Source organism: Carassius carassius, chromosome 16 (assembly GCF_963082965.1).
Source record: "Carassius carassius chromosome 16, fCarCar2.1, whole genome shotgun sequence".
Taxonomy (NCBI): Eukaryota; Metazoa; Chordata; class Actinopteri; order Cypriniformes; family Cyprinidae; genus Carassius; species Carassius carassius.
Window position 1 is genome coordinate 18393183 of NC_081770.1, and position 14914 is coordinate 18408096.

Sequence of the window (14914 nt, forward strand, 5' to 3'; positions counted from 1 at the left end):
TAGTTTGTTGTACATGTGTGGCTTATAACAGAGGGGAGTCAAGTTGAATGCAGCTTCCAAAAGACAAAAAATAGCCGATTAAGATTTTATTAATTTTAATACAATCACACTGGTGCAAGTACGTTCAGCGAGTCATATTATCAGCTGCTAAATTCAGATCTGTGATTGCTTGCTGGCGCTTAGCCAGAGATAGATGCGTTTATACAGCGCTGCGCATTATAACAAATCACACATGATTCTTTTGAGCTTATTAAAGCATTGGCCAATCAGAGGCGTTCAGATGAGTCATCGCTAAAATGCCGGTGCTTCCTTCACTCGCTCACTGACTGAATACCTCTTTCTGGCGAATTCTCTCGCAGGAACAACAAAGTGCAGATGTGTGTACGAATCTTTAATTAAGATATTGATTTCACAGTGTTAACAGTTTCAGTGATTTTAATGGGAGTTTCTGAGAGTGATTGAAATCTAGACTGTCAGTGAAAATTATCTTTAATAATGTAAATGTTATTTGCTCTCTTTCTAACAATGAAAGATTAGTAGCAATATTTATATCACATTAACTTTCAATGTTAAATTCACATTTAATATAAAGTCAGTCATATTAAAAATATGTTATGGCATGACACCTATATCTGTTACTTAAGTAAACAGACAGGGTTTTATAATAAATTACATAAATTGGAGTAAAGATGTTTTATCCGTTACTCTTTTACTCTTACTCAAGTAACTATTCAAGACTAGTACTTTTACTTTTACTTGAGTAAATATTTCTAGAAGTACTTTTACTTTTACTTGAGTACAGTTTTTGGGTACTCTACCCACCTCTGGTAATATATAAATAATCCTAAAATGATACCAATAATGCAATTATCTTTTGTAGATATTCTAATGTGTTGTGCACATAACTGTATTTAACATACAATTAAATTCACTACCATTCATAACTAATACGACAAAGCAATTTTTTTTAAATAACTAGAATTAAAACAACAACTATAACAACTATAATAACACTACAATATCACTGATAAATGCAATATATATAAATATAAATAGTACTAAATAATACTAAAAAGCAATATAATATAATCATTTACGTAATAAGTGTTTTGATTATTATGATTATTATTCTAATGTGTACTACATATACCTGTATTCAATATACAACAATTAAATCCAATAGAGTTCAGATTGAGATTACAGATAGCGGTTCAGCAGCCGTTATCATCACATACAGCGAGAGAGCTCATATCTATACTACAACGCTGTTTATTGCAACTTTTATTACTGTACTATGAACCATCGGGAATGATGAGTTTATATGTGAAGCGCCCTGACTGTTAGTGTTTAGTGCTTGTGATGATCTGATACATTGCGGCTAGCTAGTAACATTAGTCCAACTCCGTTTACTCTATTTATCATTCATATAAATGGTCCTTGTCTTTATATGTTCTTGCTAGTGAATGTTCATTATGAATTTCATTGAAACCTACATTGTTTTGTCTCGTGTTTTAAGACAGGCATGCGATATAAAGCGAGCTAATCGATTAGCAATCTGAGCCCGGTTAACGAGGCCCGGGACATTTTCGCTTTTAATGTCGATAAAACGACACAGTAGCGCAAGTAACGGAAAAGATTCGTGTGTAATTCTTAAATTCATTTCGACATGCCGGTGTTTTTCCTCTCTATTCCCTTAAAAATGTGTTCTTTTCGCCTGTCATTACCTGAGTGAGGGTCGCGAGGGCTGCCATCTTTTCCCTGTTGCTGCGGAAACGGCGGGTGAAGGGGGGGGGGGGGATTCATCCATTGACACAGACACGACAATAATAATAATATATACATATTTTCTTATTGTTGTTGTTGTTAATTATAATAATAATTAAGCATTACAATAATTATCTTTATTTATAGCCTACTAATACTGCTACTACTACTAATCATAATTACACTATTACACACTATTTCGATATTTCGTATAAGCTGCTTTTGACACTATTTACAATGTAAAAAGCGCTATATAAATAACGGTGACTTGACCATCATCATAATCATAATCTTACATATAATAAATATTACATAAAATAAGATAGAAATTTATATAAAAGCAAGTCATATCATATGTTATGGGGGGGGGGGGACAATAAAGAAAGGAAATGTTTTCTTGGAAACTAACTAAAATAAAGTAAGTTTAAGCTGTAGTAGCTACTAAAATTAAATTTGAAATAAAAAATAAAACATAAAAAACATTAACATTATATATATATATATATATACATATATATACAACACAAAAGTTGCAAATAAATTTAAAACAAAAAATATAACAGTTAATATATAATTAAATACTATACTACTATACTGAAATAATATTGATAATGGAATATAATAGTGTACATAATTATGGTTTATTTATTTTAATATGTCAAGTCTTGTGTTGTGTTGTGCACTATTTAATATATACAATCTATTCCATGACTATTCATAAGGCGTATGTAATAGTAGTAATAATAATAACTTACAAACAACAAATAATGTATAAAAGGAAATTATGCCTTAATTATAATTAACTAATCAATAATGTTGCAGGTAATTTAGAGAGTTTCACGTCACTCCTCCTTTTTAATTTAGTGGATTTAAAGATTGAAATATTGTTTTTAATTAAACAAAATATGGATAATTTTGTGGATAAACCCTCGTTGAGTTTTTCAACATTATAATATAATTACTGTTCAGTGTAATGTAATAACACTAAAAACTAGTTTTGACTACTAAAATTATTAAAACTTTATTTATAAAGAAAAATCTCACAATATTTCTTCCATGTTTTAATTTTGATTGTAAATCCCCTTAGTTTGCAAACAATTAAAATTTGTTTAATGTTCATCATTAAAAATATAAATTAAATTAATATGTTGTGCCTTCATTTGATAACCAGAAAAATTACACAATGCAGAATTTCTAAAGAAAAAAAAAACATTTGTTAAAAAAACAAATTTTAATAAAAATAATAATGATTAGCTAATTGCAGTGGTCCGAAGTGGCTATATGATTACCTGGTGAATGAAACACAAGTGGTGCAGTTCAGTTTTATTGTTATGTGATGTGTATAGAGTCAAGCAGAAGGGAAATATTGAGCAATAATGTATCAAGAGCTAAAATATCCTAACATGGCAGTGGTAGGCTATATTTGTGTTATGACCATTGAGTAATATGGAAAAATACAGCAAGCGCAGTTAAGCCCAGCAGACACAAGATGTTCTGCTTTTCAATCTCACAAATACAGTAAAAGTAGTTTTTATCCATTTAAATGATCAGACATGCTAAAACTCAGAATTTGGAAAAGAGGTACAATAAAACGGAATTTGGGAAATAATACAATAGATTTCATAGGGCCCTGGCCTAGTTATTTGTTGTGGTTATTTGAAAGTCCTGTCAAAATGTTGTTGTTGGTCTAGTAGATAAATATGCGTGTCATTTTCTTCCAAATACATAAATTTTGAGCTTATAGTATGATACTTGGACATTTCCAATCTGACAAACACTGGTGGTTGCGTTTGCTGAATGCATTTGTGGATTGAAAGAAAGCCAAGCTATATGGAAACAGAAGAGAAGATACTGCTATAACCAGAATAGGACACTCTAACTTTAATCATTCATTGCATATAAAAGGATAAAGTGAGTCAGATTGTGGCAATCACTGAGGAATAACAGAAACTGTTGAACATGTGAGGCATATAACGTTAATAGAAAAGAAAACAGCCTGTTGAAAAACTAAGAGATATGGAAATTAATTACGTTTCGTTTAAGAATATATTTCAAAATGAACAGAAACAGTTTATATATATATATATATATATATATATATATATATTTATATATTATATATATATATATTTATATATTTATATATTTATATATATATATATATATATATATATATATTTATATATTATATATATATATATTTATATATTTATATATTATATATTATATATATATATATATATATATATATATATATATATATATATATATATATATATATGTTCATCGAGGCCTCACACTTCATCCCAGTAGGTGGCGGAAGTGCAGCTTAAGCTGGTTTGCCAACCGCCATTAAACATACAGGAAGAAGAAGAACCGCGTTAGTCTTGAATTTCATTGTTTATTGTCAACAACTGGTATTTCTCCGTTTTCTGTCACAGTGAACGAGTTCAGTTATTAACTCACCGCTTGGCGCGGTTAATGCCGGGCTGGAAGGACGGTTTTAACACGTTTGTGATCCGTATTCACGCTCACACCCAGCTGGACCTGCTGTGTTTCGATTAAAAACACGACGAAGGCATGAGTGAAGCGTCCAAACAGCCGAAAGGTACGATATTATAGATCCCACATCAGTTATAAGAAGCTCTGAACTGTATGTTAAAGGTTTTTAAGTGTTTTAGTTGTATTTGCCATGTAAGCTAAGTCACCAAACTTTTCAAAACATCACATCTGAGTGTCTGTGAGATGTTTTGAAAATGCATTTAAATGTTATTAAACCGATCTTATTTCCGCAGGATGAATCGTGTTCAAGTGGATTTTAAAGAGATACCAGCCCACATCTTAGAGATCAGTGTTCGAGCAGAAAACCTCAGGTAACTACTGTACATGATTTAAAAACGGTAACGTTGCATCTATTTTAAAACGCTCTTGTGCTGTTTAGTGAAAGTAATATTTTCGCACGTTTTTTAAGGTCATCGGACAATGTCCTTACTCCACTGACATTCCCAAAATCTCAAGTCTCTCTGTGGGATCCAGCTCCCAGAGGTGATGTGGTCAGTCTGGATTTCTCCTATTACAGGTACATCTTTTTGTCCTTAGGCCCCTATTGAGAGTGAGGAGTCACGTGCCGATTTGGGTTGATTTGGGAGGGGTCTGAGCCGGTCGGCCATGATGGTAGGACACGCTATCGGTTGCCAGTGGCAACGCCTTCAGAACTTCACAGAGGGTGACTAAACATTCCAGAGCTCTTTAATTTTTGCGCATTTATTATGTCAGCGGAACAGAGACGGATCTACGAATACGAGAAAGAAATGAAGAAAGTAAAGCAATGCAAAAAGATAAGGCGAAAGAAAGGGGACCTTACAGGAACAAGCTCACACCAAGCGCAAAACAGTGGTATTTGGAGAAGCTCTCAGGCATCCAAAATATCGACCCATACGAGCTCCCTGCAGCGGCACAGAGACCTGGACCATTTACCTCCATGCACACATATGAACATTGTGAATTATATTACTTACGATGTAAGTCACCTTGCATTCACGCTGTTAATGGCTTTAATCTAACCAGGACATTTACATCTTGCAATCACACATTTAACTACCGTAGCAAACCCAGAACTGGTTTGTCCACTTTGCAGCCCCCAACACAAAAACCTGGTACAGTATGTGTCATTGGGCTAAAATCAAATTATAACTAAACATACACAGCTTTAGCCTACATCAAAACATGTTGGAAACATTTGTGTACATTAAACATCTCGTTACAATCTAGTGTTTACAGTCGCAGTTAATTAAGTTACTTTGTCATTTTGCCAGGTCTCTGTGCCATTCCGCTGCAGGGAGCTCGTGTGGGTCGATATTTGAGAGCTTCTCCAAATACCGCTGTTTTGCTCTTGGTGTAACCTAAAAAAAACTGTATTCCATTGTTCCTGTGTTTTCCATATGTATCGTGTGAGGTACTGGAGCAGTTTTTAACGCAGCAGTAACTTCCAGGCATGGTAAAACAGTGCGGAATTGCAAAAACCTCCTCCAATATAGAGTTAACAACACATGTAAACAATCCTGTTTCGCCGCCGGTGTCCTGCCAACATGGCGGAGACTGTGATATCGAGGGGGGGGCTCTGTTATATGATGACAACTCTTCACTCTCAATAGGTTTTTTTATATTTTTCCATGAAATTTAATGTCTCTGTCAACTGAGAAAAGAAAAAAAAAAACTTTTAAAGTCTGGCAACCCACCTGATTATAGTATTATCAGTTTACTATTATAGTGTTCATTAATCATTTTTATATTTTCGTGTTAGTTTTAGTAATTGTGTATTTATCATGTTTATTTTTAACGTTTATTTTTCTATTTAGCTTGAATTCGAGCCTATTTATTTTTTGAGTTGTAGTTTTAGTAACTTAAACATTTTTTTAATTATATATATATATATATATATATATATATTTTTTTTTTTTTTTTTGATTAGCTGTAATTTAATTTGACTACGTTTTAGTTTTTGAAGTCATTTTAGTACTTAAACTTGGACATTTCATTTAGTTGAGGAGGCAACATTTCTATTATTATTATTATTTATGAATAAATCTTTTGGTTAGTTTACATTTTTCATGTAATATTTAATTTGACCTTGGTTACTCAAAAAAAGAATTAGTTTAAGTTAATAAAGACAACTGATCTGACAAATGTCCCCAATAACGTTTGATGTATTTCAGGAATCCGAGACTGTTACTTGTAGAAAAAGCATTACGTTTAGCTCACCGGCACGCTAGACAGACCAACAAGCCTCAGTTTTTCTGTTTCCTGCTTGGGACACTGGCAGTAGACAGCGGTTAGTATTGACAAGGCCTGTATTTGGACATCCTGTAATGATTGTTTGATATTTAAACATGTTGCATCTGCATTTTACTAACTAATATTTTCTTTTCCTAGATGAGGAAGGTGTGGTGATAACCCTGGATCGTTTTGATCCGGGCAGAGAGCAGACGGGATTACCTGGGAAAACACCCACTGCCCTGCTCCCCGGAGACATCCTTGTGCCATGTGTATTTGAAGCCCAGCATGCCCCTGGCAGCACGGTGCACTCCAGGGAGGATTTGAACATCTCCTTTAAGGTGGTTGATCTGAGAATTACTGACAGCACCTGTTTAACACATAACGGCTAGGGCTCTTTCCTCCTGTTTCTGTGGCAGCGTAGTAAAGCATAATGGTGATTAACATCACTCTGTAAGCTGTCGGTAACAGCTGCCCTGATTGTGAGACAGGTGATTATTAATGTTGCGCTGTTCCCATCTGGCATGGTTTTCTTGGTTTCTTAATTTGCTTTGAGCAGTTTAATTTAACCATGGATGTGTTATTAATTTAAGATATCTTAATCTTTTTAAACTAAGACATTTTATTAATTATATTGACAATTTTTAAACTCTTCGGTAGCTTGGGGTCTTTTTTTTTTTTTTTTTTGAAAGAAATCAATAATAGCAAGGATGCATGAAATCAAATTGAACAAAATTGCGGCAAAATACTTTTTAATATGTTACAAAAATGGATTTTAAATAAATGCTGATATTTTGAACTTTCTACTCAGAGAATCCTGACAAAATACATCATGGTTTCCATAAAAATATTACGCAGCTGTTTACAGTATGTTGAGAAATGTTTCTTGAGCGGCAAATCAGGATATTAGAGTGATTTCTGAAGGATCATGAAGTTTTGGTGTGCATAAATGACTTCTTTCAGAAACATAATAATAAATGCAATAAATAAATAATATTACCCTCCCCAGACATTATGTATTAATTTTAAAAGTAATTGAAAATATATATTTTATTTGTGAATATTAATATTAAACAAACTCCTTTTATAATTTAAATTTATTTAACTTTTTATTTTTTATTATATATATATATATATATATATATATATTTTTTTTTTTTTATTATTTTTTTTTTTTTTTTTTACTTTATTTAAACAGATTTTTTTTTCTGGGAAAAAAATAAATAATAATAATTCTTATTTTATTCCAGTGTTTTTGTTGACATCTCATTTTAAAGTATTATATACATTGAGATTCTATAGTTGATCTCTGATGCTTTCCAGATGCTTCAACATTGCTGCTGCAGTAAAGAGATGCTGGAGTTGTCTAAACTTCTCACCTTGCGAGCTCATCTCAGCTGCTCCGAGAACATGGACAGACTCACCTTTGACCTTTCTTGGGCGGCTGTCACTTTGGCCTGCATGCTAGATGCCGTCCCTGTCCGGGCTGTGCCCATCATCCCAACTGCACTGGTCAGGAACCTCAGCAGCCCTGCGGGTGTCACCCAAAACAGCAAGAAACGAGGGTAGGGAAGCACTTCGGTTTCCTTATATGGACATGTTTTGTCCTCGAAAGCTAAAATGTGACACATTCTGCCTCAGGTTTCTTACCATGGATCAGACCAGGAAACTTCTCCTCATACTTGAATCTGATCCCAAGGCTTACACTCTCCCGCTAGTAGGAATGTAAGAGCTTTTATTGTTTAGAAATGGTGAATTTTTTTTTAACTGCTTCATTCATGCTTCTGGCTGGTATGATAATTCAGCCATATTAGTATTAATTACATGCTTGAAGTCTTGCAAGATGTTCAGAGTATGTGTGTAACAGTTGTTCTCCTGTGGCAGATGGTTGAGTGGTGTCACACACATCCAGAATCCCCTTGTGTGGGCGTGGTGTCTGAGGTACCTGCACAGCTCCTCCCTCCAAGACAAGTGAGTGTCCCATCCATCTGCGGTTTTGCTCTTATGGGCCAATAAGGCAGTTACCTTCAAAAGGGCTCAAATTTAAAGCCATAATGAAATTCAAATGTCTGTATTTCTGTATGTTACTTTGATTAAAAATGTTTTTGTAAGCTTTAATTAAATTGTAATAATTTTATCAACATCTGATGTTAAGTTTCAGATTTGGTAACCACAGAATATTAAAATATTAACCATATATGTTACTTTACATAATGTAATCAAATGCTCATCCTGTTGTTTAGAAATGCATAGTTTTGATGTTATTGTTGAATTTTTCATCATATTTGTGTTAATAAAAGTATATCGGGGCCCGTATATAAAAAAAAAAAACAATTCTTACCACTAAGAGTTCTCCTAAATAGCAGCAAAAGATTTAAGCTAAGAGTTTTCTTTTAAAATCTATTCACGAAGCTGCTGAGACAAACTTTCACTAAGGAATAGAGAGAAGTCTTAAACTAAGAGTAAGAGCGGTGTTGACCTCGTTGCTATGGAAGATGTCAGCATGTTTACCAACTACGCAAACAGTGATTGGCTGACAATGGAGGGGTCTAGGTCAGAAATTTATTCATAGAAACATATAAACAGCCTTTTAATAAATCATGGCTGATATTAAGACATGCAAACGTAAAAGAAAACCAAACTGGATGCAAGAACAGCTGTTACTTGTTGCCCAACTGATTAATGAAAACAAGGATATAATCAAAGGAAAATTTAGAATAGTGACACCCTCCGAAAGCGATACCTTTTTAAAAGCTCATTTTCAAATGTTTCTAGAATGTTTACAATCCAAGGCAGAATGCAGTAATAGCCATTTTAGGATAGTTTGTGGTTCGGTCTTAGTGACTTCGAACTCCTCTTCACTACTCCTAACGTTTCACCGATTTAGAAGCTAAGTTTTAGTGCTAAAATGGTTTGTGAAATATTCTTAGAGCAAAGATGTAGGAGTACTAAATTTAGGGCTGACACCCTTTATTTTTTCAGATTTTCTGCTAAATAGGTGAGTTATGAGTTACTGTAAAGGCCTGTTCACACCAAGCAAGATAACTATAAAGATAAGGATAAAGATATAGTTATTAAAATCGTTCTCAATATTAAAGAATAGCAGAGTCCACACTACAACTATAACGATAAAGGCACAGAGAAACAATATCATTGGAATCATTTTTAGAACAATTTCTTCCAGCTGATGAACTATACAAACATTGACAGCCAATCGGAATCTATCCTGCTGTAATGAGCTCGAGAATTTAAAGCGACAGACGCATGTTAATAAACACACAATATCGTTTGCTGGTGTGGACGCTAATAACGTTATCTTTATAGTTATCGTTGTTAGTGTGAACGGGGCTTTAGCCTTAAGATGTTTTCTGTATAAGGGCCCTGATATTATCCTCATGTTGCTAGAATCTTTGAAATCTCAGAAATATAATATTACTATTAAAATAAATCAATTCCTGGCTTGAATTTTGCAGAGTGATGTCGGAGGAAGGCAGTTTCCTGGTGGTTCTGTATTCCCGGTCTCACCGGGATCCTGAGTTCTACCAGTGTAAGCCATGTGTCGGACAACAACCAATGAGCTTTCAGCTGCTCACCAGCACAGAGTCATTCACGCTTTACAAGGTTAGCCTGTCTATGGCTTTGTCCTCAACAAATTAAACTGGAATATACCCAGGACTATAAGAAACGTTTTTCTCCTCCTCATGCAACCTGTTCTACTATGTGTTTTATGTATTTAATTGTTAATTTTATCTTATAAATTCCTCACTTAGCAATTAGTGTGTATATTAAATCAGATTTTAGATCAGGGATAGGCATCTCCAGTCCTGGAGGGCACTATTCTGCAGAGTTTAGCTCCAACCCTAATTAAACACACCTGAACAAGGCAATCAGTGTTTTCGGGATTACTAGATAGATACATGCAGGTGAGTTTTTATCAGGGCTGAAGCTAAACTCTGCAGGATAGTGGCCCTCCAGGACCGGAGTTGCCTATCCATGTTTTAGATGTTTAAGTGTATTTCTAGAGTAATTGTGGTTTTACATTTGATGGGAGCTGATTTGGTTTTAGAGTTGTTGCTTAGCTAACTTGCTGTACTAAATTTATTTAGGGTTGTTTTCATTACAAGTTTTTAATTATACTTCCTAATTTCCAATATAGAATGTAGAGACTTCAGAAGGACGGCCTTTACAATTTGAGCTCAGTGCTGAGAACCAAAATCAGGAAACTGTGCTGTTTGAGGAAGTTCTCTCCCAGACTGTGTTGACAGGGTACAGTCTTTATTTCTCTAAAAACGTTTTTCAGTGTGTTGACATTTATGTTTGGCTGTTTACTGTGTCTGACAGAATACAATATAATGTAAGCAAGAGGAAATATGAGACACTATATCCCCTTTGTCCTATCAGGACAACACTTGCAGCATCTTCAGCTGCTCCAAAAAAGAAACCGTCTATCAGTGATCATGACTCGGGTGTAGAAGATGAAGACCTCTCTCCTCGGCCATCTCCAAACCCTCATCCTGTCAGTCAGCAGGTTTGTTAACTCGTGGCCTTTCACCCCTGATGTACCTCTCCATTTCGTGTTGGATAACTTCATACCCATTAACTTCCATATCAAATATTTTTCTTCAGACGCGACTAGTTCATCCTTCAGTACCAGAACTCTCTATGGTATTAGATGGCAGCTTTTTGGATGGGAGTGTGGCCAATACACAAGACTCGACTCCTGTCTCTCATAGCCTTTCAAATGTCCAGCGAAGAAGCATAAGCCCTGCACACCAGGGCCTCTCGGTGTTGAGACCTCAAAAACAAGGTAGCATCCCTGGACCTCCTCCAATCCGAAGACCACTAGCTCCCATCCTATCTCAGCCGAAAATCGAACTGCATCCTAATCTGGGACAACAGACACCACAACCCGATGTGAATCGGAAATCACTGCCCTCAATGCGAAGATCAAGAGGAGGCTCGTCATCGTCTTCATCATCTTCCTCATCAAAGAATGCTGCTTCACCCAATGACTCTTTTCATAAGCAAAAGCAGCGTTATTCCCAAGGTTTCCCAACCAAACCCCAGCCAATTTATTACGGATCCCCAACATCAGCTCACACCAGTACCAGAAAGAGTTTAGCAGTGCCTAGCCAGACCCCTATTCATCATCCGTCCCACCACAGGCTCTTCCATAGCACCCCAGCGGCCAACCCTTGCAGCTGCTGCACCAACCAGCCCACCCAAGTCCCCTTTTATCAAAACAACACCTGGCAAGGGACACCAGCATATCCCACTGCGGCGCACAATCCTTGTGGTTTTCATTGCACCCCTGAGAGTGTCCCACCTGGGGATCACTGCCTCTCGCCATCTCAGCAGTCTTTGGGTTGTCGCATATCTCCGACTAAAAGTCCTATTTGCCACCCCACTGTTAGAGGTCACTACTCTCCATCGCCAAGTCCATGTGTTCCCACAGTCAACCCCCACAAAGGTTCTGCTGAGCATGTCCCGCACTGTCAAGCCCAGTGCTGCCAAGTCCAGTCTAGCCAGGTAGCATGTTTGGACACACCCATGGGTCTTCTTCCTGCCGATGCCTACAGGATGCTTATAGATCAAGAGCGTCAGCTGAAGCTACTTCAACTCCAGGTTTGTTTTAATAAGCCAAACATTTAATCGTTGACCTGTCATTACATGTTGTTAACAGACTTTCTTCAACAGATTCAGAAACTTCTCGAGTTTCAAAGCAAAACAACCCCGGTATCATCTGCAGAACGTGATACTCAGCAGGAAAGAGACAATCAGACGCCCACATCTCCACCGAAACCAACAAGTGTCAGTGTTGCTGTAGGAACAGGTGCTTTGACGGAAGATTTCATTTTCTTGAATTAGTTTCAAATTCCTTTTAATGGCATGACATTTTCGTTGTTTGTTTTTTAGGGGCCAGCTTGTTTTGGAACACTCCTCGGGAGTCCTCCAAACATGAGGCCCAAAGTCTGGATTGGCAAACTGAGATGGAGCCAAAGTCTGGATTTCCAAATTACAGTGTAGTCACTTCCAGACCTGGGTCCGAAAATGCATGTCATTACACTGAAGATCAGAGTACAGGATCCCCTCTAAATCCAACATCTCCAAAACCCAAGTAATGAACCCTGTGTTGACCCCTAATGAGCCTATAATGAACCCTAAACCATTTTTAGAGATTGTTAACCTTCATAGCTGATTTCAAAGAGTGTTACACTTTTGTTTTTTTCCAGGCAATGCTTGATGTATTTGTTGTATTTGTATTTGGCAGCATGTCATCTGGTTTCGCCGCCCATTTGTTTCAGAGTCCAGTGTTAGGAGAGAGTGCTAGCACGTATTATAACTCTCCATCACAGAGTAACGATCTGCCTGAAAACACAGAAATGGACAACCCAAGATTTTACAAAGAACTACTGGTATGGCCCATTTTTTTTATAACTGTCACATTTAATTAGAAATTGATGCATTATGAATGTTCAAACCAACTTGGACTCAATTTATTCTGCAGGGTCAGGTGCAAAGTCGTCTGCAAGACACTGCAAATGTGGATGAAAAGGTAGAGGAAGACCAACAGAGTGTCCCAAACAGACAAAGTCTGTCCCCTGTAGGCCATCAATCAAATAAATCACCAACATCTTCCATACCCCAAACTCAACAAAAAACGAAGCACAGATTCAGTCCACCAGATCAGGACCGTGTCTTAAGTGCAACATTAAGACAGCTGCAACAGTTTGGGGTGAACATAGACTTAGACTCTGAGCAGGGAAAGACGACAGGTGCAACTGTGGAAAGTGCCAGGTAAAGACATAGTTAAATGATTAATCGTTTTATTAAAGCTATGATTAAAAGTCTTGTCTAACATCTTTTTTCTCTTCAGTACTCTTGCCTGCATTAACCCGGAAGCAGTGATTCCAAGACTTGCTCTTTCTGAACCAGTGGGGACCAGCATTTGGGGACCAAGCGGCAGTGTAGACCTTAGTCTCGAGGCCAATGCCATTGCACTTAAGTACTTAACTGATTTGCAACTGTCAAGACTCTCGTTGGGTGGTCAATCCTCCAGCCAACATCGAGACCCCAGCGCGGTTCTCCTGAGAAGACCTGCTGAAGAAAAGAGCAGCGTTGGACTCAGTATACTTTCCCCCACCAATATGTCTCTAGCTACCTGTAAGTACTTGAAGAAATACGGATTGACTGAAGGAGAAAACAGCAGTGAGGAAGAGCAAGAGGATGCCGTCCTGCTAGACTCAGCTCTCGGTTGTTCAGTGCAGAACGAAACGTCCAAAAATGTGAGCGTTAGGCAACACCGGCAAGACCAAAGCACTGCCGTTCTCAAAAACATATCAAACAAGCCAGTTGCCAATCTCCACATATCTCCTATTGACTCTCAAGAGCAGTTAATCCAAAACTTGCGGCCCAAAATGCAGCTGCTTCGGTGTAGCAGGGTAAACCCAGAGAAGGAGAATGATCCAAAGAAAGGTCTGACTCAACGTAGGACCTCGCTAACTGAAAACCAGAGGACGCAGAAAGTAACTGAGCCTGAGGGGTCGGTGGGAAATTTCCTAGATCTGAGTAGGTTACGCCAGCTCCCCAAGCTCTTCTAAAATGCATCATGGGGGTTTTCCCAAACAGATCCCTTTGACATTAAAAACTCACCAAGAAATGTTTTGTTTCTAAACCAATTCTCAAAGATTTGTCTTCCATCGTTGTTTACGTAGTATAACATGATATTGTTTTTAAAAGTGTACAGACTCTTTTAAGTGAGAGCTTTTAAGTATGTTTTATTGTCTGGAACTTTTCGTCTTGTCCCCTTAATGGTATTTCCTTTCACGTGGAAGCTTAAACGTTTTTACATGTTTACCTGATGACTCCTCATGTGTCATGTACAGAGTAAAGTGCCTTGTATGAAGTGACTAGCTTAAGGCAGTTTTGTTTTCACGTTACTAATTTTAACTCTTTCACAATTTTGTCCTATGGCAATACTTGATTTTTTTTTTACCTTAAATTAGCACAAACCATTTCAGGGGGAGATCTACTGCTTGAGTTTTCATCCTTTTGTACGTTTTTAAATGACTTCATGTACGTGTCGCAAAATTAAATTACATATTCTTTTATATAACCTCATTTCACGAGTTGTATCACTGACCACCACATCCTTGTGTTTCTCATAAGGATATGTAAACATCTCAAGACTTCTGTGTCAGCTAATTAGAAGGTAAATGTTTGATTTAAACGCACCTAGTGACAAAACTGCAACCATATTGCAACATGTTAAATTAAAGGACATGAGTTTAACATGAACAAGAACTTGATTCAAAAGTTTTGTTGTTGTGAATGTAGACTCAGACACAACATCTTGAGTTTCTAATCAGCCTTTACC

At 36.6% G+C, this 14914-nt stretch overlaps 2 protein-coding genes across 2 annotated transcripts in view; one reads left to right on the forward strand and one right to left on the reverse strand.

Moving 5' to 3' along the window:
- eps15l1a (epidermal growth factor receptor pathway substrate 15-like 1a) overlaps positions 1–1788 on the reverse strand; it is a 41127-nt gene extending 39339 nt beyond the window's left edge. Inside the window, exon 1 of the mRNA XM_059569369.1 lies at positions 1725–1788. Within this exon, the coding sequence (XP_059425352.1) occupies positions 1725–1751 (27 nt within the window). The 5' untranslated portion in view covers positions 1752–1788. The remainder of the gene's footprint in view (positions 1–1724) is intronic.
- Positions 1789–4064: 2276 nt separating this feature from the next.
- On the forward strand, positions 4065–14653 carry stil (STIL centriolar assembly protein). The gene is made up of 17 exons (XM_059569344.1): positions 4065–4372; positions 4560–4637; positions 4736–4843; positions 6480–6595; positions 6697–6878; positions 7861–8102; positions 8179–8262; positions 8422–8508; positions 10011–10158; positions 10694–10794; positions 10939–11065; positions 11164–12162; positions 12235–12370; positions 12454–12655; positions 12809–12953; positions 13046–13335; positions 13415–14653. Exons 2-17 carry the CDS (start codon positions 4561–4563, stop codon positions 14136–14138), a joined length of 3768 nt encoding a protein of 1255 aa, XP_059425327.1. The 5' UTR covers positions 4065–4372; position 4560; the 3' UTR covers positions 14139–14653.
- The last annotated feature ends 261 nt before the right edge of the window (positions 14654–14914 follow it).

Bases quoted from the DNA above. Each gene is read 5' to 3' on its own strand.
- stil (XM_059569344.1), top strand. From the start codon at position 4,561: ATGAATCGTGTTCAAGTGGATTTTAAAGAGATACCAGCCCACATCTTA. The intron at 8,103-8,178 runs GTAGGGAAGCAC...ATTCTGCCTCAG, and splicing joins CAAAACAGCAAGAAACGAGG to GTTTCTTACCATGGATCAGA. The intron at 11,066-11,163 runs GTTTGTTAACTC...ATTTTTCTTCAG, and splicing joins CTCATCCTGTCAGTCAGCAG to ACGCGACTAGTTCATCCTTC.